The sequence below is a fragment of the Lampris incognitus genome, chromosome 6 (assembly GCF_029633865.1).
Source record: "Lampris incognitus isolate fLamInc1 chromosome 6, fLamInc1.hap2, whole genome shotgun sequence".
NCBI lineage: Eukaryota > Metazoa > Chordata > Actinopteri > Lampriformes > Lampridae > Lampris > Lampris incognitus.
The window spans coordinates 53,698,498-53,724,494 of NC_079216.1; the positions used below are offsets into that span (position 1 = coordinate 53,698,498).

Genomic DNA, 25,997 nt, shown 5'->3' on the forward strand with positions numbered 1-25,997 from the left:
CCTCCCTGGATCGGCAGAGGGGGTGGAGCAGCGACCAGGACGGCTCAGAAGAGTGGGGTAATTGGCCGGGTACAATTGGGGAGAAAGGGGGGGGGATCACAAAAAAAATAAAATAATGGAAAACCTCTGTAGCTGTCAGACAAAAATCTGACAGAGGCTTTCCTGTGTCACGTCCCATGATATCATATAAGCCACGTCCAATGCAGACAAACAGGTCTTGCATAAGCTCACAGTCCTATAGTTGCAACAGCTGTCACATATTAGTCTTAAGAGGGATAACATCTAGCTGCTATCCTCTATGGACTTCTGGTTTCAAGAGACCCCATCTTTGCTGATCTCGAACAATTACCGAATATTAAAAGCTCATTGAGCAAGCAAACATGCCAGTACGAGTCCTGCCAACTCATCTGGTCTTTGTGACAATTAGTATTAATCATTCAGCACTACGATGATATGCCTTCAGAAACACAGCATGTGCAATGCCAGAGCCTCTTCCATATCTCTGATCTCTCCATGTCAGCCAGTTGCAACAGATTACATACTACCCAGATACTGAAGATATTTTAGTGCACTTTCAGTTTCTCTTGGTGGAGACTCTCTCTCGCTCTCTCTCTCTCTCGCTCTCTCTCTCTCGGCCCGATTCCAGCCATCAATAAATAAGGGTTGCCATTTTGTGCCAGTATCCAGATCCAACAGGAATAAATATTGCATTCAATGCATGCCATTCTGACACTGCAGGCAGTAGAAAGTGAAGTCATGTATTTTCCATGATGGATATGCCCTTCATTGTCAGAGTGGCTATGCAGGGCAATGAGTGCACGCACGAATATGAAATCCTTTCTCGCGTAATGAGGCCCGGCCATCTGTGAGCTCGATGGGAAACTTCTCCGGATTATTCCTGCGCTTAAAAATCAATAAACTCAAACCGAGCCGCCGGCGGTGGATGGTAGCTCGGTGATCGCGGTCACGACTCCACGATGAGAATGACAATGAGGACCGCAGGATGTGCATTTCAGATGGTGACAAAATAATCATAACTCCAATCTAGGGCTGTTCCCTCCAAACAAAGCGGCGTGACCTAAAGGAGCAAATGAGCTCATGTGGCGTGTACCTGAGGCATGCCCGCTTCCCATCAGCTGTCATGTGGGATGGTCCTCAAGCCCATCAGTCAGACCGGAGTGACAGGCGGGCCGCATTTGCAGGCATGAGGAAGCGGCGCTAAATGAGCAGTGATGAGGGTTAGGAAAAACGAGGGCACGCTGCAAATAAAATATCCATCAGGGAGGTCCTTGTTACCAGTGTTGACTTTTAATATGTTTTTTTTATATGAAACACGTGAGAAAAAAAACAAATCCCTGTGTGTAAGATAAGTTTCCAGTCAAGATCAGTTTCCAGTCAACTTGATTCAAAAGAAAAAGAAAGAAAGAAAGAAAATAATCAGGGAAAATGTGATTCGGATTGTTTATCGAAGCCAAACGGTAGAATTTTCAATTACTCAGAGAAATTACAAGTAAAGATGAGGTTAATGCATCACACGCAGAGAATGGATTTTCCCAAGGGAACTAATGGTGTATTTCTTTCTTCCTTCCGCCCTCTCTTTCTTTCATCCTTCTTCTCTTTTCTCTTCCTTCCTTCCTCTATTTCATTCCACAGTCCTCTTTTTTCTTACTTTTCACTTTTCTTCTTCCTTTCCTGTATTTCTTACTTCTTTTCATCTTTTTTTCAATTTACTTCCTTCTTTCCATTCGCCCTTTCTGATGGGCTATAGAGGACACTTGGTAATGAAGAAGAAGAAAGAGAGAGAGAGAGAGAGAGACAGAGAGGAAGAGGAAGAAGAAGGGAGAGAGAGACAGAGGAAGATGAAGAGAGAGAGAGAGAGAGAGGGAGAGGTTTAAAGTTTTCTGACTGATGATTTGTTTGAAAGGGGGAGCCTCGTACGTCTCATGGTCGGGGTCTCAAGCACGTACCGGAGCCTTCTACAGCAATCACTCACACAAAGGAAAACAAAGCTTGGAGCCCGACCACGCTTAGGACGGACTGAAGTTAAACTGCTTCTAATTAAAACAGCTGATGTTTCTACCATGCGGCGGTGAGAAAAGTACCTACTGTATAGACAAGAGGAGTGGGGAGAGGCTGCGTGGGGGATCTGGCGGTGTGTTGGGTTTTCAAACATCTCATCGGGGAGATGTTGTAGGACTTCGGGCTGCTGGGGGTCACGGTTAGGAAACTGTGTATGTACCACAGACAGAAACAGGCGGCCCCGGGGCCTTCACAACAGCTCTACAGCAAGCATAAGCAATCACAACTCCAATGTAATGCCATAATGCTCCCTCCCACATCCATCTCACCATTCCTTACTCGGAGGTCGATTTGAGGGATGCGAGGAGGGATCTCCTCTCCTGTGTTAAAAAAAAAAACAACCTGCCATCCCCCCATTTCCATATACCGCTATATGATATGCTCTGTCTTAATCGAGAAACGTTGGTTTGTATGTATGGAATTCTCCTTATTGTCAATATATACATCATAATATCTGCTTACATACACAAAAATACACATCTAGGGGCGTCTGGGTAACGTAGGTAGCGTAGCGGTCTATTCCGTTGCCTACCAACAGGGGATTGCCAGTTTGAATCCCCGTGTTACCTCCAGCTTGGTCAGGCGTCCCTACAAGCCACAATTGGCTGTGTCTGCGGGTGGGAAGCCAGATGTGGGTATGTGTCCTGGTCAGTGAACTGGCACCCTCCTCTGGTCGGTTGGGGCGCCTGTTTGGGGGGGAGGGGGAAATGGAGGGAATAGCGTGATCCTCCTACGCTACATTCCCCCAGTGAAACTCCTCACTGTCAGGTGAAAAGAAGCGGCTGGCGACTCCCACATGTATCGGAGGAGGCAAGTGGTAGTCTGCAGCCCTCCCCGGATCGGCAGAGGGGGTGGAACAGCGACCGGGGCAGCTCGGATGAGTGGGGTAATTGGCCAAGTACAATTGGGGAGAAAAAGGCGGAAATTTTTTTTTAAAAAATACCACATCTAAGAATTCAACTGACATTCATCATATCAAAGCAAAACTAGTTTTCAAATAATGCTCCCTCAGATATTCCACATTTCAGTTTGTGTATGATTTGTGTAATAGATTCTAATTATCATTAATTAAGGCAATAATGTCATGTATCACAATATGACATCATCCGGATTCCATGGCAACACGATACCACTGAAGATGATAAAACAATCAAACGCCCTATGGATATTAGAGATTTACACTTTCTGTGGACATTGCATTGACTAAATATTGTGATAAAATGAATTCTTAAAACATTTCTATAACATAATCAAACAGGGAGTCAAATCACAAAACTAATCCATAAGACCGGTGGCATGTTTTTTTTTCTAACCTTTCAAATCGTTTTTGAAATACACTTGTAAGAAAATCTGTAATGTTTTAAAAGAATATGCAGGCCTGTAGTTACAGTTTAAAAGGTGATTGTGGTTTTTTTGAAGCCCCCTCCTCCCCGCTCACCGTCAGGACAATAGTCCAAACCAGACCCCTGAAAAAAATGTCTTTCGAGTCGACCAACGCCTCTTACTGCTGCTGTATTCCACTTTCTCTCTTTTCGCCCGGCCTGCCGAAGACGCCAAGGCTTTGCCTCGCTTTGTTTCTCTCTCAGATTAGATATTATTTTTCTGCAGAGAACATTTAGGAAGTGCCATTATTCTATCGGAGTAGCTGACAGCACTTCTCTCTAGCTCCTCAAACATCAGGGGCCCGAAAAGGAAAAACAGTCGCGCACACTTTCTCACAATCCAAACTTCCTTCTCCGACCAAAAATAAACCTTGGCCAGTGGTGTGCGTGTGTGTGTGTGCGTCTTGCCGAAGAGGAAGACCTCATTTGGCTCGGCTGCCAAAGGGGAAGGTCTCACAAGTGAAGGTCAAAGATGAGGAGAGAAACCATGTCTACAGATACTGAGGGTGAGCGTTTAGCCAAAATAAACTACTGAAATCAAACCTGTAAACCACCACGCTTCCATCAAGTCCCACTCTGGTGTGGTTTCACTCATGGCGAGAGAGAGAGAGAGAGAGAGAGAGAGAGAGAGAGAGAGAGAGAGAGAGAGAGAGAGAGAGAGAGAGAAGAGAGAGAGAGAGAGAGAGAGAGAGAGAGAGAGAGAGAGAGAGAGAGAGAGAGAGAGAGAGAGAGAGAGAGAGAGAGAGAGAGAGAGAGAGAGAGAGAGAGAGAGAGAGAGAGAGAGAGAGAGAGAGAGAGAGAGAGAGAGAGAGAGAGAGAGAGAGAGAGAGAGAGAGAGAGAGAGAGAGAGAGAGAGAATGAGGCAAATATGAGAGAGTGCTGGCTGTATTTGTGAAATTCAATACACAAGCTGTTCTCCATCTGGACAGACGTCAGACTTGTCTGCCTCACCCACTCATGACAAGCGGAATTAGAACCAGTTAATTTACACCAAATTCGATTGGATTTGGTATTGTGCTAATGCTGTTCCTACAACTCCAAACACAAAATGGGCTAGCGTACCGGCAAAGAAAACAGAAAAGGTTCATGATGACTCAGGATCTTGAGCCATCAGCTAGAGTAACAGCTGACGACTTAACATACGGATAGGAAAAGAAACAGTATCTTAAGGCCAAGCTCCAAAAGTGGTGCCTTAACCTAGAAATATCTCCAGTTTCATTCTTTCATAACCCACAAAACCATTTGGTGAAAAGACCCAAGGACTAAGATTGCAATGGACTGGATTTAATTCTAGCTTTCTCCCAATGTAGAATGTTGATGCATGGCTTGGCGAGCGTTGGTCGCTAACAAGTGTGGCGCTCTTTCTTGTTCATTTGTTTTTGTTTTGTTTTGTTTTTAAATCTCACTTTACTTTAAATTATACTACATGAACAAGAAAGGACCCAGTCATCTGGTTGTAAATGAACATGTGGCGTCTCAAAGGGGTGTCATACTTTTTAAGTTATACGGTGCACGCAAGTTGAAGAGTGAAAGACACGCTCTTGGATGCCACGCTTCAACAGTTAGCAAGTAAAGGCACATCTTATAGGGGCAAGATGTGCCTTATACAAGATGTGCCTCACCAAGCGCCCTGGCTTTGGCGAGAAGTGGAAGGTTGACAGGGAGTTCATATTCCAGTAAAAAAAAAAATCTACACTGCAACTAGGGTGACCAGATGGAAACAGTCTACTTGCAAGCCAAACATTAAGATTTCGTGGGACAATACATAGATTAATTATTCCACTTTTTATAGATTACCTATACTAAAAGGTATAAAACGTTTTGAGACATTTATATCCCACCTGCAGTTACGCGTGTTGCCCACTAGGTGATGCACGATATTATAAACCGCTTAGTAGTTTTCACTGCTAAAGCTAACGTTACCGCTTGAGGAGGTTGGCGTCTGTTCTTCCATGTTTTGTCTTTTCCTGTCTTTTCTGCCCATGAATGCAAGTACATATTGCGTCTGTTGTTTATAATGGATCACATATAATTAACATGCGTATATTATAGAACGTTACTGAGTCGTTAAAATGCGATAAAATTGATCACAAATACCTCGCTCGCAGGCACGTGTCGTGGCTCTCGCATCCGGCCAGCCCTACGGAGTTTCCCGAGTTGCCGTTTCTCTTTCAAAATGAATCGGCGCGAACAGATTTCAACACGTCATCAGCTGTTCACGGAACCGACGTCAAAACATCCGCTTTTTAAACGTAGTCGCCTTATACTAGGTTTTAAGGTAGTCTTGTTTGTTATTTTCTTTGGATGACCACTTAATTGACATGTACGCTTATTATGCATGTGAAATGTAGTGAAATGGAAAACTTCTTTCACTGTTATACCGGATTTACTCGACTGAGAGATGTAATTTTTTGCACTGCCGAATGAAGGAGCGACTATTACCCATAATACCCTAACCCGGATGTAGCGGAAGTCGTTCATAACTAACAGGACCATGCGGTCTACCAAGAGTTTGTCTTAACTAGAAAGACGCAATAAACGGGCAGAAGAATCAAACTCCCGGACATCTAACTGTACCTGGCGTTATTCTTTAAAACGCGCAGTGTTTTCAGCGTTGCGTCCGTTCGTTAGTACAAACCATTGTGTGTAACTCGATTTTTTTTAAAAAATGATAGGCTTTATGGAGGTCGGTTCGTAAATACGGGCATTCGTAAATCGGGCGTTCGTAACCCGGGGCCTATCTGTATAACAAAATAGCAGCTTTAAATGTTTCAAACAGGAATTTAAAAATAGGCTATAGGTTACAGTAACACTATTCAGTATTGCCTAAAGTATATTTTCAATAACAATCGACTGAGCTCTAAAAATGTAAGTAAGCTTATGCCACTTTAGGCTGCCAGGTGATTTCTGAGGCAGATTTTCTGATTTTTCGGAGTGGCGTTTGTGCTGTTCAGTATCATGAGAGTAAGCAATTAAAAAACTAAATATTTTAACATTAGAGATCCTGAATTAGCTGGGTCCCCCCCCCCATGTATGAAAGAGTCAAAATGATAACTTTAAGCAGACTGCTTTGATCACAATAACCGGGTTGTAAAAACAGTGTTAGGAAGGATTTCCTCCAATGACTTTTAATCAATATAAGTGGTTGGTAACTATAACTGTGATCAATAGTATCAGTCCCCCCTGTATTATGCTTGAATAACTGATTAGAGAGGTCTCGACTGATTCACAATTTAGATACAAAATGCAATATGAATTCAAAGTCTAATGTAAAAAAAAAACTAATAAGTCAGTGAAAAACAGAATTAAAAGGATAACTCAAGCACGTCTTTCCAAATCCAGAGCCGACGTTAGTCTGTTAAGAGACATCGAAGTAGAGAATGTCAGATATTATTATTACATGTATCTTTATTTTGCTTAAACATACGGGATATTGTCTCAACATGTGGGAGGCGCAACCAAGAGTCGAAATGCTGTGTAGTGCAACCTTAAGCGGGACACCTGGTCACCATAATTGCAACCCACTGACTTGACCATACCCAGAGCCATCCAACTACAGTGCATCATTTGCAGCATACAGTTATTTTCAATAGATTTGTGCTATGATGTCAAACTCTATAACAGAACAGGAGGCCACGAACAGGAAGATGTTCATTCACGTCTCAATGTGGGACATTCATGTCTTAAGGCTCCCCCTGTGAGCCTGAGGGGGGTGCCTGGTTACCCACAGTAGCCAAATTGATCCAACTACATGCTTCCCTGTTCTCCATCTGACTCACTGACCACACTTAGCAAACACCAGATACTTGATTCATATTTAAAGACCACGCATACCACAATAATGACACAAACTATGTCTGGCTTTGCATTTTGGTAGAATTGAATCAGTTGGTCAATTTAACGATGTACTTCACGTTATTTGATTAGGAGGTGGTGTGTATATGGGCAAAACGTAAAGGGAAGAAAGGCTTGAACCGAAACATGAAAAAATCCAGTGAAAAACTAAGAGTGTGTGAATGCAACATGATATTAAATTCAACCTATCACCTGTTTTACTTCAACTAGTGGCGTACATTAAGGTGGGCCTGTGTTGGTCTCTTCTCTGACTCAGTTAATGACACATCGTGGCCTCCTAAACCCAAAAAGTTGAGTTAGCATATTCATAACACAATGAAGCTTCTGTCCACCCTCTCAGTGAATCCCGACTCCTCTTCATTCTGCCACTTGAAGATGCTAACCAGAGCACGTAATGGGTACACTCCGTATAAGTTGACCCAATTGGTTGTGACAGGTTGGTCCGCAAAGCTGGCAATTTTTTTTTTTTTGCACTGTTCAAACACAGAAAACTGGGGTCCTGTGTTTTTTGTCCTGTCTAAACAACAGGCCAACACAACCAGGGATTAAATCCCAATCTATTTGGGGACAGATACCCTTCTTAATTGGGTTCAGGAAGAACAGGGAGACCTCACAATGATCTCCTTCTTATAAAAGGACAAAAGCAGCAGCCTGAACTGGCCAACTTGTGTCATAACCTTATCAGGAAAAAACCAGTGCTCCATGTCAGCGAAGGCCACCGAGAAGGGAAGGCCCTGGAAAAGACGGGAAGCCCAACTAAAGCATCTTTGTTGTATATTGGGGACAGGGGAGTTTTTGTTTCTGGTGGCTTGGCGTTCTCTGCTTACACTAAACGCCCCCCTCTCATCCACAGTGCTGGTAATCCCATTAATATGAAGAGGGGCCAGGAGCCTGAGACTGGCCACAGCTTAAGAGCCATCAGCCAACATTAGCCTTCGAAATCCAAACCCCTGTCTAGACCCATTAACGACTTAGCCTAGTGGACTCAAATCATTTGAGACCCATGTCTAATAATGGGCAGATACTCTACACTCAACCAGACCGCCACCAAACATTGTCTTAAGGAATGCACAAAGGGATAGTACCAGAGATATCATGTAATTCAAATGCAGAATTTCCGCTCTTTAAAAGGAAAGAAAAAAAATCGGACAAGCTGTGATCTGTTGTCTTGACTCAGCGTATTCTTTGGCAGCTGTTCTTGTACTTATCTAACATTATTGAGTAGCTATGCTGAATGTTTGCAATGCAATACCGACCATATGAAACACTTGGCTGTTGAATAACTCACCCCTTTATTACCTGCTATTCCCTTCTAAGGATATTACTTGTGCGTGTTTGTCAGTGTTTGCAGTATATCTGTTACGGTAACAACCCAATGTGAGATACAATCTGGTGACTTTCCATCAAACACGCAGGCGAGGAGAAGTGAGAATACACAAAGAGGACTCTGGTTAAGATCTTGTGCAGCACAGCAAAGATAATCTCTAATGCCTCAATCCACACACAACCAAGCAGCTGAACTGACATCTACATATGGCCCATTTCTCATCTCGCCGCATACCAGTCAGATGATTACAATGCATGCGAGCCTGATTAATGTAGCTTTGAGGCAGCTCACTCAGGCCTAGCTACAGCAGTACAACAGGGCCTTTCATGAAACGGTGGGCGTGATCACTGATCAGGCCCGACACTCGAGACCAACGGCGTACACTACCGTTCAAAAGTTTGGGATCACCCAAACAATTTTGTGTTTTCCATGAAAAGTCACACTTATTCACCACCATATGTTGTGAAATGAATAGAAAATAGAGTCAAGACATTGACAAGGTTAGAAATAATGATTTGTATTTGAAATAAGATTTTTTTTACATCAAACTTTGCTTTCGTCAAAGAATCCTCCATTTGCAGCAATTACAGCATTGCAGACCTTTGGCATTCTAGCTGTTAATTTGTTGAGGTAATCTGGAGAAATTGCACCCCACGCTTCCAGAAGCAGCTCCCACAAGTTGGATTGGTTGGATGGGCACTTCTTTGAGCAGATTGAGTTTCTGGAGCATCACATTTGTGGGGTCAATTAAACGCTTAAAATGGCCAGAAAAAGAGAACTTTCATCTGAAACTCGACAGTCTATTCTTGTTCTTAGAAATGAAGGCTATTCCATGCGAGAAATTGCTAAGAAATTGAAGATTTCCTACACCGGTGTGTACTACTCCCTTCAGAGGACAGCACAAACAGGCTCTAACAGGTACTATTTAATGAAGATGCCAGTTGGGGACCTGTGAGGCGTCTGTTTCTCAAACTAGAGACTCTAATGTACTTATCTTCTTGCTCAGTTGTGCAACGCGGCCTCCCACTTCTTTTTCTACTCTGGTTAGAGCCTGTTTGTGCTGTCCTCTGAAGGGAGTAGTACACACCGGTGTAGGAAATCTTCAATTTCTTAGCAATTTCTCGCATGGAATAGCCTTCATTTCTAAGAACAAGAATAGACTGTCGAGTTTCAGATGAAAGTTCTCTTTTTCTGGCCATTTTGAGCGTTTAATTGACCCCACAAATGTGATGCTCCAGAAACTCAATCTGCTCAAAGAAGTGCCCATCCAACCAATCCAACTTGTGGGAGCTGCTTCTGGAAGCGTGGGGTGCAATTTCTCCAGATTACCTCAACAAATTAACAGCTAGAATGCCAAAGGTCTGCAATGCTGTAATTGCTGCAAATGGAGGATTCTTTGACGAAAGCAAAGTTTGATGTAAAAAAAATCTTATTTCAAATACAAATCATTATTTCTAACCTTGTCAATGTCTTGACTCTATTTTCTATTCATTTCACAACATATGGTGGTGAATAAGTGTGACTTTTCATGGAAAACACAAAATTGTTTGGGTGATCCCAAACTTTTGAACGGTAGTGTATATACTCCAAATCACACATCACATAATGACAATCATCTCAAGCTGGCAATCGCTAACGTTACGTTGCTTCCTACACTCGACCGGGGCCGTTAAATTCGATTCCATGGCAAATGCCAGTCCACTCCCGACAATCAAAGCTCAAGAAAGTTTGATATCTTCAGCCCCATGCTGTCTGACCAGGTCGCCAGCAAGCCATCTCAGATAGCGTAACAGAAAGACGGTATGTAACTGTGATGTATGTATCATGTATCTTAAGAACTTTAGTCTAGACGCCATCTGGATCATGGAGGTTATGGGTATCTTGTGTGGGATTGCTCCCCATGTCAAATGTCATCAAAGATTAGCGTGGATGAGGGGGAAATCAAAGCTTTGCTAGTTGATCTATGATATGACAACCTCATCCAGTGCTAACACTTGCTACTGTTCAATTTGGGGATCAAATGTCGTAAAATAACCACTTTTTTTTGCCCCTTTTTCTCCCCAATTGTACTTGGCCAATTACCCCACTCTTCCAAGTTGCTGCTCCACCCCTTCTGCCAATCCGGGGAGGGCTGCAGACTACCACATGTCTCCTCCGATGCATGTGGAGTCGCCAGCCGCTTCTTTTCCCCTGACAGTGAGGACTTTCACCAGGGGGTGGGAGGATCATGCTATTCCCCCCAGTTCCCCCTCCCCCCCAAACAGGCGCCCCAACCAACCAGAGGAGGCGCTAGTGCAGCAACCAGGACACGTACCAACATCCGGCTTCCCACCCACAGCCACAGCCAATTGTGTCTGTAGGGACAACCGACCAAGCCGGAAGTAACACCGGGATTTGAGCCGGTGAGCCCCGTGTAGGTAGGCAACAGAATCGACCGCCACGCTGCCCGGATGCCCCTTAAAATATCCACTTTTAATGTAAAGATACAAACTCATGTATAGAGATTTTTCCCCTTCACAGTACAGGTATAATGATAGTGTCATTCCTCAATTTCAGGTTGACGCTGTGTACAAGGGCAAAAAAAAAAAAGTTCTAAGTGTAAAATATTAGTGGATTTCCTTGTATCACTACAACAATGAACAATGATAACACATGAAGAGAGATCTTCAAAAGCTTCAAAACCGCTTTAAATCATCGGGGAACTTAACAGTTTTCTTCGACTGAGCATGTAGGGCTTAGAAAAGGGCAAGGTCATCTATATATCACACAGTAGGACCTCGGGAACCTGAGGAGCTAACTGTTAACAGGTTTGACAGTCAATAAGAAACCATGTGATCCAAAATAGAAAAGCAGAACTGTCCAGAGGATAGTTAATGGGAATATAGCATGCAGTGCTGTATTGTGTGCCTCTATTGTTATTATGTGTTGAAGACTAAATCAGTATAACACATTCTCGAATTCAATCTCTCCTGCACATTCTCCAAATATGCAGGTATTTGAGAAAGAAAAAACATCTTCCACCCTCACCACAGGGAATGCAGAACGAAGCCAAGTTTTTTCAGTTTAGTTTAGGAAGTAATATTCAACACCAAAATATGCCTGAATCCTGTTCTGGGTGTGATGACAGCAAAAAAAAATTTTTTTTTAAAAATCAGTACTATATCTGGTCAACCATTTCTCAGTGACCAGAATCTGAACTCACTCTACCCAGGATTCGCTTGAGAGCGTCAAGAAAAAAATGTGGGTCTTGGAGGCTAGTGGAAGCAACCAACAAACATATCGAAACCCCTCATTAATAGTATTTTTAGCAACAATGAGCTTCTGCCAGCCCAGCTTATCTTGCAATTGTGGTGAGGGTGAAAATAACATGAGTTCAACCATCGTATCTGAAGCAAAATAAGGGCTTTTGAGAGAGGAGATCCAATCCATCTGTGGAAGCGAGCTGAGCTGATCTTCCAGGACAAGTATAACTGAAGTACAAAAATTGCTATGAACGAATACTCGCATCGAAAAATTATGTATTTCTCTGAAATAACTAGCAGGCGAAAGGTAAATTAGTCATGGTTTGGGTAGTAAGTGATTTTGACGCAAAGTTAAATTCCAGACAAAGGTGGAAAAAAATGATATAAAATACTGTACTGATTCTTTATATTACCCCCAGATTAGACATTTGTGTCTAAATATAAAAAAGTGTGTATAATAGTGACAAATCATAGGTACCGGGTGTCAAGTGGTATGAAGAATACTTTTTCATCCTGCTAAAACTGGATTCCTTAGTTAGAGATACGGAAATATCTATCTCCAGACAAGAACGATTCACTGCAATAACAAAAGGGGTACCGGTCAACTGGTCATCGTCACTCATTAACATATTCCAACATTTTATATTTTCATATTATTAAAGTATGTTTACAACATAACCATGGCAACGTATATTTCAGTATGTTCTCATAGCACTGTAATTGTATTAAGACTGGATGCAAAACAAAGCGAACTCCTCAGATGACGGCTTCTGCCCTAACTGTGTCATTTGGAGCTCATATGTGATGTCTCCATCTTGGCAGCTAGGAACAAACACAACATCCTCCATTTGGCTCCACCTCAAACCTTACTTTCCAAACTGCAGAGTGGAGAAAAACCCTCTAATGCTTACCAAACAAGACCATCTGGAGGCAGCCATCGCATGATGAGAACTGAAGGCCTCGTTGAACTAAAGGCTTTGGGGAGTTGTGGGAGGAAGAAGAGAGAGCGAGAGAGAGAGAGAACTTGTGACCGCCATATCATGCCGTGAGTCGCACTCTGCAGACAGGGCGGTAATTACAAGGCACTGGTAGAGGGATATAGGGAGCCTTACTGTGAAGAAGAGGAGATACTCAGACTGCTGGGTTGCCGCCCTTGGGCTCTCAACTTTACCACAACGTCAACCAGCCCATCCTCCAATACCGGCCTGGGAGTAGCGTTGCAGAGCACCGTAGGGACAGACAGTGGGTCAGACGGGTGGGTCAGGGCCAAGATAGCATCACGCATGTCCACATCACTCCAAGCGGGCCAAACCAGGGCTATTTCCAGGCCTCCACCTCACATAGATAACCCCACAGCCATTACACACTCAACACAGGCCAGGCAAACTAGAATTAAGCTCTCAGGATATGATGGTATATGTCCACGTGTGATGCTGAGAACCCTCATCTTCACATCTTCAACAAAGTGTATGGATGCAGGAGTCCAGACTAAAATTTCACACTGGTGGCAATGGTGCCACCAAGTCTCTCAGATGGCAGCACCAGTGCCCAATTTGGTGGCACCACTTCTGTTTTGTGGTATAATGTAAAAGAAAGAATGTGTATCGCTAACCTCGGTTTTGATAATCAAATCAAACATGTTGTTCAGTCATGTTTTCTCCACCTCCAGGTAATCTCTAAAATTAGGTCATTTTTATCAATTGCTGAGCTACTAAAAGTTGTACATGCTTTTTCTATTCTCGGCTTGATTATTGCAACGCACTTTACTCTGGTGTCAGCAAGGGCTCCCTCCACCATCTGCAGCTGATGCTGCTTGGCTCATTACTGGGACAAAGAGGCATGACCACATCATTCCTGTGCTTGCCTCCCTACACTGGCTCCCTGTTAGATTTTGAATTGATTTTAAAATTTTATTACTCATTTTTAAGGCCTTAAATGGTCTTACTGCTACATACATTTCTGATTTATTGACCTGGTGTACGCCCTCTCGACCATTAAGAGCCGCAGATGGAGCCCTACCGGTTATTCCCAGGTCTAGATTTGTCATAAAGGGTGATGGGGCTTCTGCTGTTAGAGCCCCCACACTATGGAACTCTCTTCCTACTGAACAAGGACAAACCCGGTCTCTCGATTCTTTTAAATGTCGTCTTAAAACTTTTCTCTTTGTGAAAGCTTTTGCAAATGTTTTGATATTTGTTTTTATTAATTTATACTGTTTTTATTTTTACTCCTACTTGTTTTGGTCTTATTCAGTTATTGTTGTGTTACCTCCTCTTTGCTTACGTCCTTTGGTCTTATTCTTATTTTTGCCTTGTCTCGTTTTATTTCTTTTGTAAAGCACTTTGTAACATTGTTTTAGAGAAGAGCTATACTATAGATAAAGTTATTATTGTCCTAGAAATGTTTTAATATTCCTTTACTATCAGACATGTGTATATTTATGGGGAAATTAGGAGAGACTTTATATGAAATAAAGACTTGTGCAACTTGAATGTCTCATGTTTGAAGTTGGTTATGGCTGTAGAGAACTTTGTGTTGCCAGCACTGGAAACACCACACTCTGCACAGCGCACACAGTGCATTTTGTTCTTTTCCTTGTCAAACCTTAACCAAGGAAATTCAACTAGCCACTCCTGTCGGGCAACATATTTCTTTATATTCCGGTCAGCAGGGCCAGCCTTACAAACGGGAATGTCCCCTGACTGAGTGACTGAGTGATCATAGTTGGAGTGACTGACTGATCAGTTTGACATGATTGGGCCACTGGATCAGAACGACGGTTCCAGCTAGCGGTGACCAACGACGTCACTGAAGTTATACACGAATGGTCAGCCAACCAACGATGTCGCTGGTAAACATGAAAGTGGGAGTTTCCCTATTGCCCATGGATCAGCACTGCAGTTCGCACACTTATATACTGCTGCTTGTGGACACTAATGAAATGCCTCAATGCAAAAAAAGTCCAGTTCACAAACACCAGTATTAATTAGCCACATGCAGAGTGAAAATTATTAGCGTCTTCACACAATTCGTGGTAACTGAAGCGCATTTATAAGGAGTATTACACCCAGACTTTCTAGTGATTGTAGCCTAGGGGTGTAAGAAAATATCGACACACTTGAGTATCGCGATATTATCTTTTGTGATATTGTATCGATTCTCAAAACCACTATATCGATTTTTTATTGTTTACATGTAAAGGTTCGTAACAAACCTTTTGTGTTGTATGTAACCCCATGACCGCTAGATAACAGTGCTGTAATCTACCTTTAGCCATTTGACTCTTCCACTCCAACCCAACAACATAAACTGAGACAGGAAGTAGCATAAGCACAAAGAACACAAGCCTATGAAATTGCAATATATTGCCCTTCTTATAGTATCGCAATATATCGTGATATATTGAATCGTAACCCCCGTATCATGACACGTATTGTATCGCCCGATTCTCATCAATACACAGCCCTATTGTAGCCAGGTGATTATTTCATAAATAATAAATTGCCGCTATTTAACTGTATAATCAGGGTTTGAAAACATCTGTCTAGTACAGCCACTCTTCACGGAGCCGATATCAAAACAGCCGTTTTTTTAAATGGAGTTGCCCAAAAACAGCTGCTTTCTAAATGTAGTCGTGGTCCAGCCATATACTAGCTTTTAACCTAGTCTTGCTTTTAGTGGCATTTTCCGGCTCATCGGTCTCATCCTGTCTCTCCCCTTGTGCCTCATCTGCATCGCCTGCTGTAATGTTACTGGGAACAGCATGTAAAAGTGCTTGGTAGAAAATACGGCTTGATAGTACCTTTCATCGCCAATCACTGCTATCATCCAAGTTAGTTTTAGTGTTTGCTATTAGTAGCCTACCTGCAATAATTAATGTGCAAATTACACAAGAGAAAACGTTGCTATAACAACTCGGATGGGGAGGGGTATAAGTAGCCTGCAGGAGTTGTCCATAGTTGCCTTGGTACCATTTCTACAGTGACTAGATTTATTGTAGATGTTTGTAAGGCAAAGTCAGACCAGAACAGTCTCAGTGAAAAAAGAAATTACTTTTTTTCTAAACATCCATTAACTGGCCAGTTGCACTAGTGCTACCTTTTTTTTGGAGGGGGGGGGGGAACACTCCCACCTTGAAAAAAATGGTCGCAAAATGCAACCAATCGGTCACAGTCTGGAGCCCTGGTATGGGATGTTTCAGGCAAGTAATGGGCAGTGTGCTTTCAGACTACTGGTTTGATTTTTATACTGATACACATAAAAGGCATATAAACTGATGAGCAAAAATACTATGACCACTCACAGGTGAGCCGAATAACGCTATCTCCAAACAAGGGCACACGTCAAGGTCTGGGTAGATTAGATGGTAAGCGAACAATCAGTTCTCATAGTCAACATGTTGGATGCAGGAGAAATGGGCTTGAGTAAAGACCTGAGCGACTTTGACAAGGGCCAGATTGTTATGCCAGATGACTGGGTCAGAGCATCTCTGAAACGCCAAGACTTGTGGGGTGCCCCGGTCAGCAGTGGTGAGTACTTACCAATCGTGGTCTGACCAGCGACAAACCACAAACCGGCAACAGGGTATTGGGCGCCCAAAGCTAATCAATGCACGAGGGCAACGAAGGCTATCCCATCTGGTCCAAACTGACAGAAGGTCTACTATGGCACAAGTTACAGAAAATTTTAATAATGGTTATGGGAGTAATATGTCACAACACAGTGCATCGCACCCTGCTGCATAGGGGGCTGCGTAGCCGCAGACTGGTCAGAGTGCCCATGATGACCCGTCCATCATCCAAAGCACCTACAATGGGCACGCGAGCATCGGAACTGGACCTTGGAGCAGTGGAAAAAGATGCCCCGGTCCGATGAGTCCCGTTTTCCTTTAGATCACGTGGATAGCCATGTACGTGTGTGTCATTTAACAGGGGAAGTGATGGCAACAGGATGCACTGTGGGAAGACGACAAGTCGGCGGAGAGAGTGTGACGCTCAGGGCAATGTTCTGCTGGGAAACCCTGGGTCCGGCCATTCATGTGGACATCAATTTGGCACATGCCACCTACCTGAACATCATTGCAGATCAGGTAGTTCCCTTCATGGCAATGGTATTCGCTGATGGTAATTGCCTCTTTCAGCAGGATAATGCACCCTGCCACACTGCACACATTGTTCAAGAATGGTTTAAGGAACATGGTGTTGCCCTGGTCTCCAAATTCTCCAGATCTCAATCTGATTGAGCATCTGTGGGATGTGCCAGACCAAAAACTCTGATACACAGCAGCTCCACCTCGCAACTTACAGGAATTGAAGGATCTGCTGCTATTGTTTTGGTGCCAGATACCACAGAACACCTTCAAGGGTCTTGTAGAGTCCATGCTATGGTGGTTTGGCGCTGTTTCGGCAGCACACAGAGGACCAACAGCATATTAGGCAGGTGGTCATAATGTTTTGGCTCATCAGTGTAGCTGGGGTGGCACGAACTATGGGTTAGTGGTTAGCACTGGTTGCTCCAGCATAACCCTTATGTGTGGACTTCACATTTTTTTTCCTTTGTGGGCGCTCCAGTTTCCTGCCACAGTCCGAAGACATGCACGTCAGATGAATTGCTCATACGTATGAATGGGAGTCTGAATGATTTTGTGTCTGTACACTGGCAACGTGACAAAGAGTTTCTCTCTGCCCTTTACCCAATGTGCCATATTTTGTGATAGGCTTCAGCACCCTGCGACCCTGAGGAGAACTATGCGAGTGAAGAAATGGGATTAACCAAAGGATTAATTAGTGCTTGCGCCCATGTAATGCACAATACATATTCCCCTGCCTATTTATTGAGAACTTATAAAGACAAAAAAAACTTCCAAGTCATTGCACGAAGCAGTGTGTGGTTCCTCTGCCATCATCAGGAACTTGCCTACATCATCGAAACTGCAACGGCCCCGCTCTAGCATTCCCTCTTTAACCCTTTTGAACTGTAAGCCACAGTCCACATGTCTGAGCAAGATAAATCATACACCATTCCCAGAGATGCTCTGTCCCTCATCATAGCCCACAACCCTCATACATCCATTCACAGTCAGCCTTACAGCATCATATGATTATATATCATTTTACTTTTCCAGACCTACCTTAATCCACAGATGGCCTCTAAGCATGACTGTTATACTGATTTGTGGCATTGTCCAGCTAAGTTGTAATCTGAATCTCCTATGATCACTTACATTACTGCTGGTGATCTACCTATTGCACACTTTTACACCATTTGCATTTGACATGACATGCGCTCTTGGCCATATGATATGATTACTATTCGGTGCTCTAAGACGCCTGCAGAGCTACACGCAAACACATCTGCTCATTGCTGTCTCTCTTGCAAGTGGCTTTGGATAAAAACGTCAACTTAGTAAGAAAATATGAGGCTAGAGAAACTGCCGAGGTCAGTTTACCACATCCATCAGCTCATGATAGGGAACAATAACATGACGCTAACCTGCATGGGTTCAAAACGCTGAGGTGAAATCAACCTTAAAACGGCTTGCTGTTTCCAACCATGTTATAGAAAAGAAGAAAAAGCCAGCCAAAAGCCACTTTATATTGTCATTGTACAGGTTACAATAAAATGTGTTCTTTGCATTTAACCCATCCTGTTGTATAGGAGCAGTGGGCAGCTGCAGCACCCGGGGACCAACTCCAGCTCTTCTTTCCATTGCCTTGCTCAAGGGCACAGACTTGGTGTTAACCCTAACATGCATGTATTATTTTTTTATTTCCCCCGTTTTCTCCCTAATTGTATCCGGCCAATTACCCCACTCTTCCGAGCCGTCCTGGTCACTGCTCCACCCCCTCTGCCGATCCGGGGAGGGCTGCACACTACCACATGCCTCCTTCGATACATGTGGAGTCGCCAGATGCTTCTTTTCACCTGACAGTGAGGAGTTTTGCCAGGGGGACGTAGCGCGTAGGAGGATCACGCTGTTCCCCCCAGTTCCCCCCTCCCAGGTGCCCTGACCAACCAGAGGAGACGCTAGTGCAGCAACCAGGACACATATCCACATTCAGCCTTCCACCCGCAGACACGGCCAATTGTGTCTGTAGAGACGCCCGACCAAGCTGGAGGTAACGCAGGGATTCGAACCGGTGATCCCCGCGTTGCTAGGCAACAGAATAGACCGCCATGCCACCCGGACGCCCCATGGAAACCCACGCAGACATGGGGAGAACATGCAAACTCCACACAGGAAGGACCTGGGATGGCCTGGGGTTTGAACCCAGGATCTTCTTGCTGTGAGGAGAAAGTGCTAACCACTGGGCCACCCTGCTGCCCAAAAAGTGTGCTGCAACAGCATGACAAACTATTATTGTAAAAAAAAAAAGTTTGCTGCTTACTTGTAATAAATTGTGAGACACTATCTTAAGGACCTCTCTGATACGCATTAAGGGGAATATAGTGTGACAAGACCTGCAAAGACCAGACCAGGAGTGTGACCAGACTGGCAAAATAATTATATATAATCACACAATGAGATGTTAATAAATAATGAATTTTGACATATCAGTAATACTGAAAAAATGTCATTTAATTTATGACCCCAAACGTCGCTGAAAATAGATAATAAAATTGATGTAAGGTGCAAAACGTGCAATGAAAAATATTTTGCTTTTCAAACGACCGGGCAAAGTAAACAGGACTATAATTTCTAGCCATCATTGCTCAAACTCGGGAGTCTGTAACATAAATTTTCTCACTGGCAATCAAGATAATAAACGGCTAATACGCTGACAATGTTTACACACCTGAACAATTTTTTTTCCTTTTCTTTTGCAGCTCTCGCACTGCAAAGCAAGGGCCTGGCGTGCGAGGCTCAACCGCAAGCCGAAGACGATTGGACCAATAACTCTCCCCAGCATATAGCCAGGATCCCCCCATTCCTTTCCATGGCCCTAACGGCAGATTACAGCGGCGGAGATATGAAATGCTTGACGTATGAGTCCCATTTTCCAGTGCAGGTGTCAGGGCTGTGTGTGTGCTAATGATGAGTGTGTCCGAGAGGAGTGGGGAGGGAGCGCTCCCCTGGGTGCTTTGGCACCGCGGAACAGGCCACTCTTCAAGGCTGTCGTATTTATCTAGGGAGGGGTGCTGACTGACTACAAGGTCAAAAGGCCGCCTCGCGTGGGATTAGCTTTTACGGCCTTAAGGTTAAAATTATGAAAGCATATGTGAATTCTGTTTTGGGGTGGATGGTCCCCTTTAGCGATGACCTTTCGCCGACTCTGGTTACTAGTATGCGCAGAATGTGTAGTTTACTCAAATAAATGAGTAATCGCCGGACTAGCAGGTTCTCCTGCGATAACGAGCATGTGACTTGACTTATGTGCAGACATAATAAGGTATCTATGTCCGTTATCTATCTCGCCGCACCCGACAAATGCACAAATGTGTTAACGGCTTTTTTTACTTGGTCACTCGGTGTCAATATTCCAATGCTGTGCCAAAAAAAAATGCTCAACTCGTTTGTTTTTTTTGCCGGTTCTTTCTACCGCCCCTCACAGACAGGACATGTTCCAGAGCAGTAACAGCAACCACATCTAATTCTCCTAACAAGCATTGCATTCCAAATTAATTCGGGGTGTTTCATTAAACCTTTTAATGAAACACCCCGAATTAATTTGTATATCTTAAGATGCGGCGGCATGGTGGCGCAGTGGTTAGCGCAGTCGCCTGACAGCAAGAAGGTCCTTGGATCGAGTCCCGAGGTAGTCCAACCTTGGGGGTTGTCCCAGGTCTTCCTCTGTGTGGAGTTTGCATGTTCTCCCTGTGTCTGCGTGGGTTTCCTCCGGGTGCTCCGGTTTCCTCCCACAGCCCAAAGACATGTAGGTCAGGTGAATTGGCCGTACTAAATTGCCCCTATGTACGAATGTGTGTGTGTGTGTGTCAGCCCTGTGTGATGGCCTGGCAGCCTGTCCAGGGTGTCTCCCCCGCCTGCCGCCCAATGGCTCCTGGGACAGGCTCCAGCATCCCTGCGACCCTGAGAGCAGGATAAGCGGTTGGGATAACTGGAATGGAAGAGAATCTTAAGACGCGTGCTGAACTGAGAAGGGAATCAGTCCAACATGAACAAGATGGTTTTTTGAGTATGCTTCTTGACATTATAATAATATATTTGGAAGTCGGTGGGCAGCGACCGCATGTAAATGAAGTGGGTGTGGGGAGAATCTCACGGTGGGTCCAACTGAACGATCGACCACCAACAGGTTTGATTTGACTTAGATTTTGGTGATTTTTGATATACTTTAATGATCCCCGTCGGGAAATTACACTCTGCGTTTAACCCATCCTAGCTGTGTAGCTGGGAGCAGTGGGCGGCCGCCGTGCAGCACCGGGGGTCCGACTCCGGTTCGTCTTGCCGTGCCTCGGCCAAGGGCACAGACAGGAGTAATAACCCCAACATGCATGTCTTTTTGATGGCGGGGGAAACCGGAGCACCCGGAGAAAGCCCACCACAGACACGGGGGAGAACATGCAAACTCCACACAGAGGATGACCCGGCATGACCCCAAGGTTGGACAACCCCGGGGTTTGAACCCCGGACCTTCTGGCTGTGAGGCGACAGCACTAACCACTGCGCCACCGTGCCGTAAAGTAGGTGCAACCCAATAGGTGCAAGTTGGTGCAACCCTGTAAACTGCAGATTACCGACCTTTTCAATGTACTGTAGCAAAGCACAATAGATTCCGTCACGGCGTCCCCCCCCCCCCCATTATTCACACTGTAATTTTTTTCCAATGCAAACAGACTATTAATAAGTTAGACTGATGTCTCTGTATCCTGGACCGTTTTACTAAGCACATCTCTCTCTCTGGAGCCTGAGGGGACGGTACCGATGCCTGCTAATTGCAAGTTTCAACCAAACGCTCGGTGCTAAAAAAAAAAAAAAAAAACACAAAACAAAACAAAACGATAAAGCCGGATGATAGATGGCCTGTAATGAAAAACATGTTTGCGGCGGAATATTTCAAGATGAGAAACGCGGGAGAGCATTGGCCGGGATGCTGCCGCGCAAGCTGCTATCTTATGGGTTTTTGTTTTGTTTTCTTGTTTTTGGAAATTCAGTCACATCTGTTAGAGGCATATAATCATTCTGTACCGATGAAAAACACTGTCCTCGCATGTCTTCATGCACTAATGAGGCGGCACCTTCCCTCCCGACATTCAAACTGATAGTCGCCGAGTTGTGCGAAAATGAGCGATAATGAGCGCCGAAATCAACAAAGCAGCGATCTCCTTACATCGGCAGAGAGCGGCAGCGGCCGCCCCACAATGCAACGCGGCCAGTTTGGGGACGTAAAACGCCATCGTTCCCTCCTCACGGCGGATGATCCGACACCTGACCTGGAGTCCACGCTCTCTCGTAGCAATTCAACCATAGAAACGTTTGGCAGGAAAATACCCGGGGGGGCATGTGTTGAGTAGAAAGTGTTGCATAAGCGTTGTTGTGAGGTAATTAAGGACACAACCGCCTCACACGCATGCTATCAATGTCCGCTCGCCGAGCCATACCCTCAGGACATGTGTCGAGGGACACACACACACACAAAGCCCGTCACATATCCGTGGACTCTACCAGATGTCCATAAGGCCTATGTCTGGTAAAACGGCACGATTGCATCAGTTCGTATGGGAGGAGATGATCAGAGGCGCTGTAACCTGTCCCCTGGAGAGACCGCTGGACCGCGGCGTCACGTGACAGGCATGACAAAGGCGTCTATAAATGTTTGGGGGAAATCATAAGGCCGCGTGTCACGCTAAAATAAATGCGCCCGTGACCTTACATGACGGTGCACAGATAAGGAAAGTTAAAAGTTACGACTGTCATTCAACCTTCCAATACGCAAAAGGCAGCTTTTAGCCTCGCTTTACTGCGGACACCCTGAAACTGCTGCACCGTTTCAATGCATATGCAGTCCATATGCATTTTTATCAATGGAAGAAAATAAAATTATGCTTGTTTGGTTTGCAATATCCAGAAAACGAGGCAAATAACCGGCATGTTCAATAATTATGCATTAAAAAAACCTACCATTTTGTACTCGTTCATTAATGTGATGAGCACTACAACAACCAGCTTTGGCAAATGACTTCCAGTTTATACTCAATTATTTCCAAAGCGCAAACTAAAGTAGAAATAACAACATGCCCAGACCCACACAGGCTGCAAGACCTTTACCCAGGACATACGAGTAAGTCGGACACACTAGTTGTTTATTTACCCACCTCTCCAGCGAGGGGCAAATCAGCTTAGCTGCAGCCCAACTATACTACGTGATGTGCCAAAATTCCCCTGTTAAACGGGTGATCAGGATCGTGAAGTTTAGATGAGAAAAAAAATATCTATTATTTATTGAAAGAGGCTTCTTTCCAAAGGCTGGTTGTTTTTGTCTTCGTAAAAATCCTCGCATGGATCTGAAGAGTTGAGAAGCCCGTAAGGAAACGTAAAGCATGCTCGAGCAGAGTTAATGACGAGGGAAAAATCAATTAAGGTAATTAATGCCACCAAGTTATTGCTTTCCTATTTGTCGTTGCAGTGTGGCACCCCTTCATTCTACTGCCAACGTGATTTAATAACTTGAACTGTGTTAAGTTTTGAGGAAGTGCCATGCCAGCTCGTCACTGCAACAAATGGACAGAAAAATTGCATGCAATCAATCCATCGATCCCTCCATCCATCCATCCACCCATCCATCCTAGATAAGGGAGCTGCATACTTGCACTCTGGTTCACACACCACTGTTTGATACCATGCCACATTCACTGTCATCCAATTTGCACTCCTGCACCTACGGTACCAAGTGCAGCTACTAACTCGTGCAAAAAAAAAAGCAACACCCGTCTTTGCAACTGTGTTTACATGATCTCTGCAGTATTATTTACTATGCAACATGACATGCCTCCCGCTAAGCGGTCTTATCATAGTTTATAGCACACCCCTATTCTGCGACAAACCTGACATTGCTCATACTAACTTAGACCTGCACTCATAGTTTTTACATGTCATACTTATTATAATCAGTTGTTGGTATCCAACCTCGTACTTAGCTCTTCATTAATCCGCACTGCTCTTACATGTTGCTGTGTACATATGTATGCTATGTGTAGTCTAAGTCAAATACCTGAAATATGATGATACTCTGCCAATAAAGCTGACTTTCTGTGCTACTACTGTGAACTAATCTTTTGAGTGTTGTCTGAATTTGAGCGCAAATAGCCACGGGGCAGCACTTCGTGTGTCCTCAACACCACGGGCTGCTGAGCCGGCTGCTGAGTGTGCTGCTGTATGGGGACTTAATGGGGCTCCGGTGCGGCTCATTCAAGTACCTGTCATCGTAGCAGAAATCGGCGCCCAGTGTGTTGACATAGAGAACCAGAGCCACGACGCTGCAAACCAGTTCTGCAATCATTTCTTTACGCGCACCAAAAAAGAAGGAAAAAAAAACCCAAAACAAAACAAAAAAAACAAAGGAAGGGAACACGAACGAGCACCGTCAGGAGACCAAATCCGATCTCCGTTCTCTTCAAGTCCCCGTCTCAGTCAAGATGCGTCTGCCCAAAACAGTCCGAATCCCCCATGTCCACGCAAAAGCAGAGAGTGGATAATCCATGGGTGCGCCTCATAACTTAACCCATGTCGGGGTTGCGGAGGAGGGGAAATGCTTTTCACGCGTCCGGGGAGCGGAGCCACACGACCGGCGTTGCCTGAGTCCCTGACAGCGTCTGCGGACGGACGCCGGAGTCGCTCGCTTGGATGAACGTCGTGATTGAGCCGCATGCGGTTGGGAGCCCAAGGCGCATGCGCGTCGCCCCTCCTCCCCGAAGAGGATAAATGAAAAAGAAGGAGGGGGGGGGGATGATGCTGGGCTTTCATTTCAATAAGAGCGGACTGGCGGACACTCGGCACATACGGTGCGGTTTCCAAACCGCCGTGAGTACATGTGAAGTGTGCTGGGGAGCGTCCTGCTGAGACAGCGGCCGTGTTGTGTTGTTGTTGTGTTTGGCCATTTCAGAGCGGAGAGTAGCGGCTGTCGGCGCTGCTGCACAGTAGTAGGAGAGGAAGGTCTGCGAGAGAATAACAGCTGCAGGCGACGCCAGGTGTTAATTCAGCTGCGTGTTGGTTCCGCTTATCCAGGAAACCAACTGCCCTGTCTGGAAATTAGCCTGCGAGCTACTTTGGGTAACAACAACAACAACAACAACAACAATAATAATAACAATATTAGACAATATTAATAATTAATAACAATAATGACAACAATACTTATTATAACAGTAATACTAATTAATAATACTAATTAATAGTTTAAAATGGTGATGATTATTAAAATGTAAAAAAAAATATTTGACAGTCGAATCAATACCAGCAAAATACACGACAGAAATTGAAACAGTAAATGAAGAAATCCCCACAGAATAAAACGGATACAACAGCAATCTATTAAATACAAGACTGCATATATCGTTTACAATATTGAGGGAGAACTGTAGGGAAATGTTGCCCACATCACCGTGTGACATCGGCATCGAACATTTAGAGAGAGGAAAAAACACGGCCGGCATGCCTGTTTATGTCTTCTGTTCGGTCAAATAGCTGAATAAACAAACGAGCGAATGAATGAATGAATGAATATATAATTAAATAGAGCAGCTTGAAGGCAGGGCGCGCTCACAGTGACCAGTAGAGGGCGCACGTTGCGTGATCTCAGCTGTAGCGCCGCTCAGTCACAGAGGGGGGGGGCAGTTCAAGTGACACAATCACTCTTGTAAATCTTTTTTTTATACGAAAACACTTTGCAACACAAACTTTTTAAAGTCTCATTGTATTGTATTCAGAGGGGACAAGGAATAATGAACAAAGAGGCCTGCTGGGAGATGATGGGGGGGTGCGGGGGTGTTGTTGCGGGGGGGGGTTGTTGCGGGGGGGTCTGATTCTATACGTGGTCCATAGACAAAACAAGTTGCATGGCCCACTGCATATTGATTCAAGGCTGCTTCAATGGCCAGACTCCATATGTCAGGAGCGGCTTCAATGTGGCCTTTCACAGGACAGCAGCAGGACGT

General features: G+C 44.4%; 1 protein-coding gene across 1 annotated transcript in view; it reads right to left on the reverse strand.

Annotated features, from left to right (window-relative positions):
• LOC130114580 (protein O-mannosyl-transferase TMTC2-like) overlaps positions 1-24,343 on the reverse strand; it is a 76,819-nt gene extending 52,476 nt beyond the window's left edge. Inside the window, exon 1 of the mRNA XM_056282442.1 lies at positions 24,261-24,343. Within this exon, the coding sequence (XP_056138417.1) occupies positions 24,261-24,343 (83 nt within the window). The remainder of the gene's footprint in view (positions 1-24,260) is intronic.
• Positions 24,344-25,997: the final 1,654 nt, after the last annotated feature.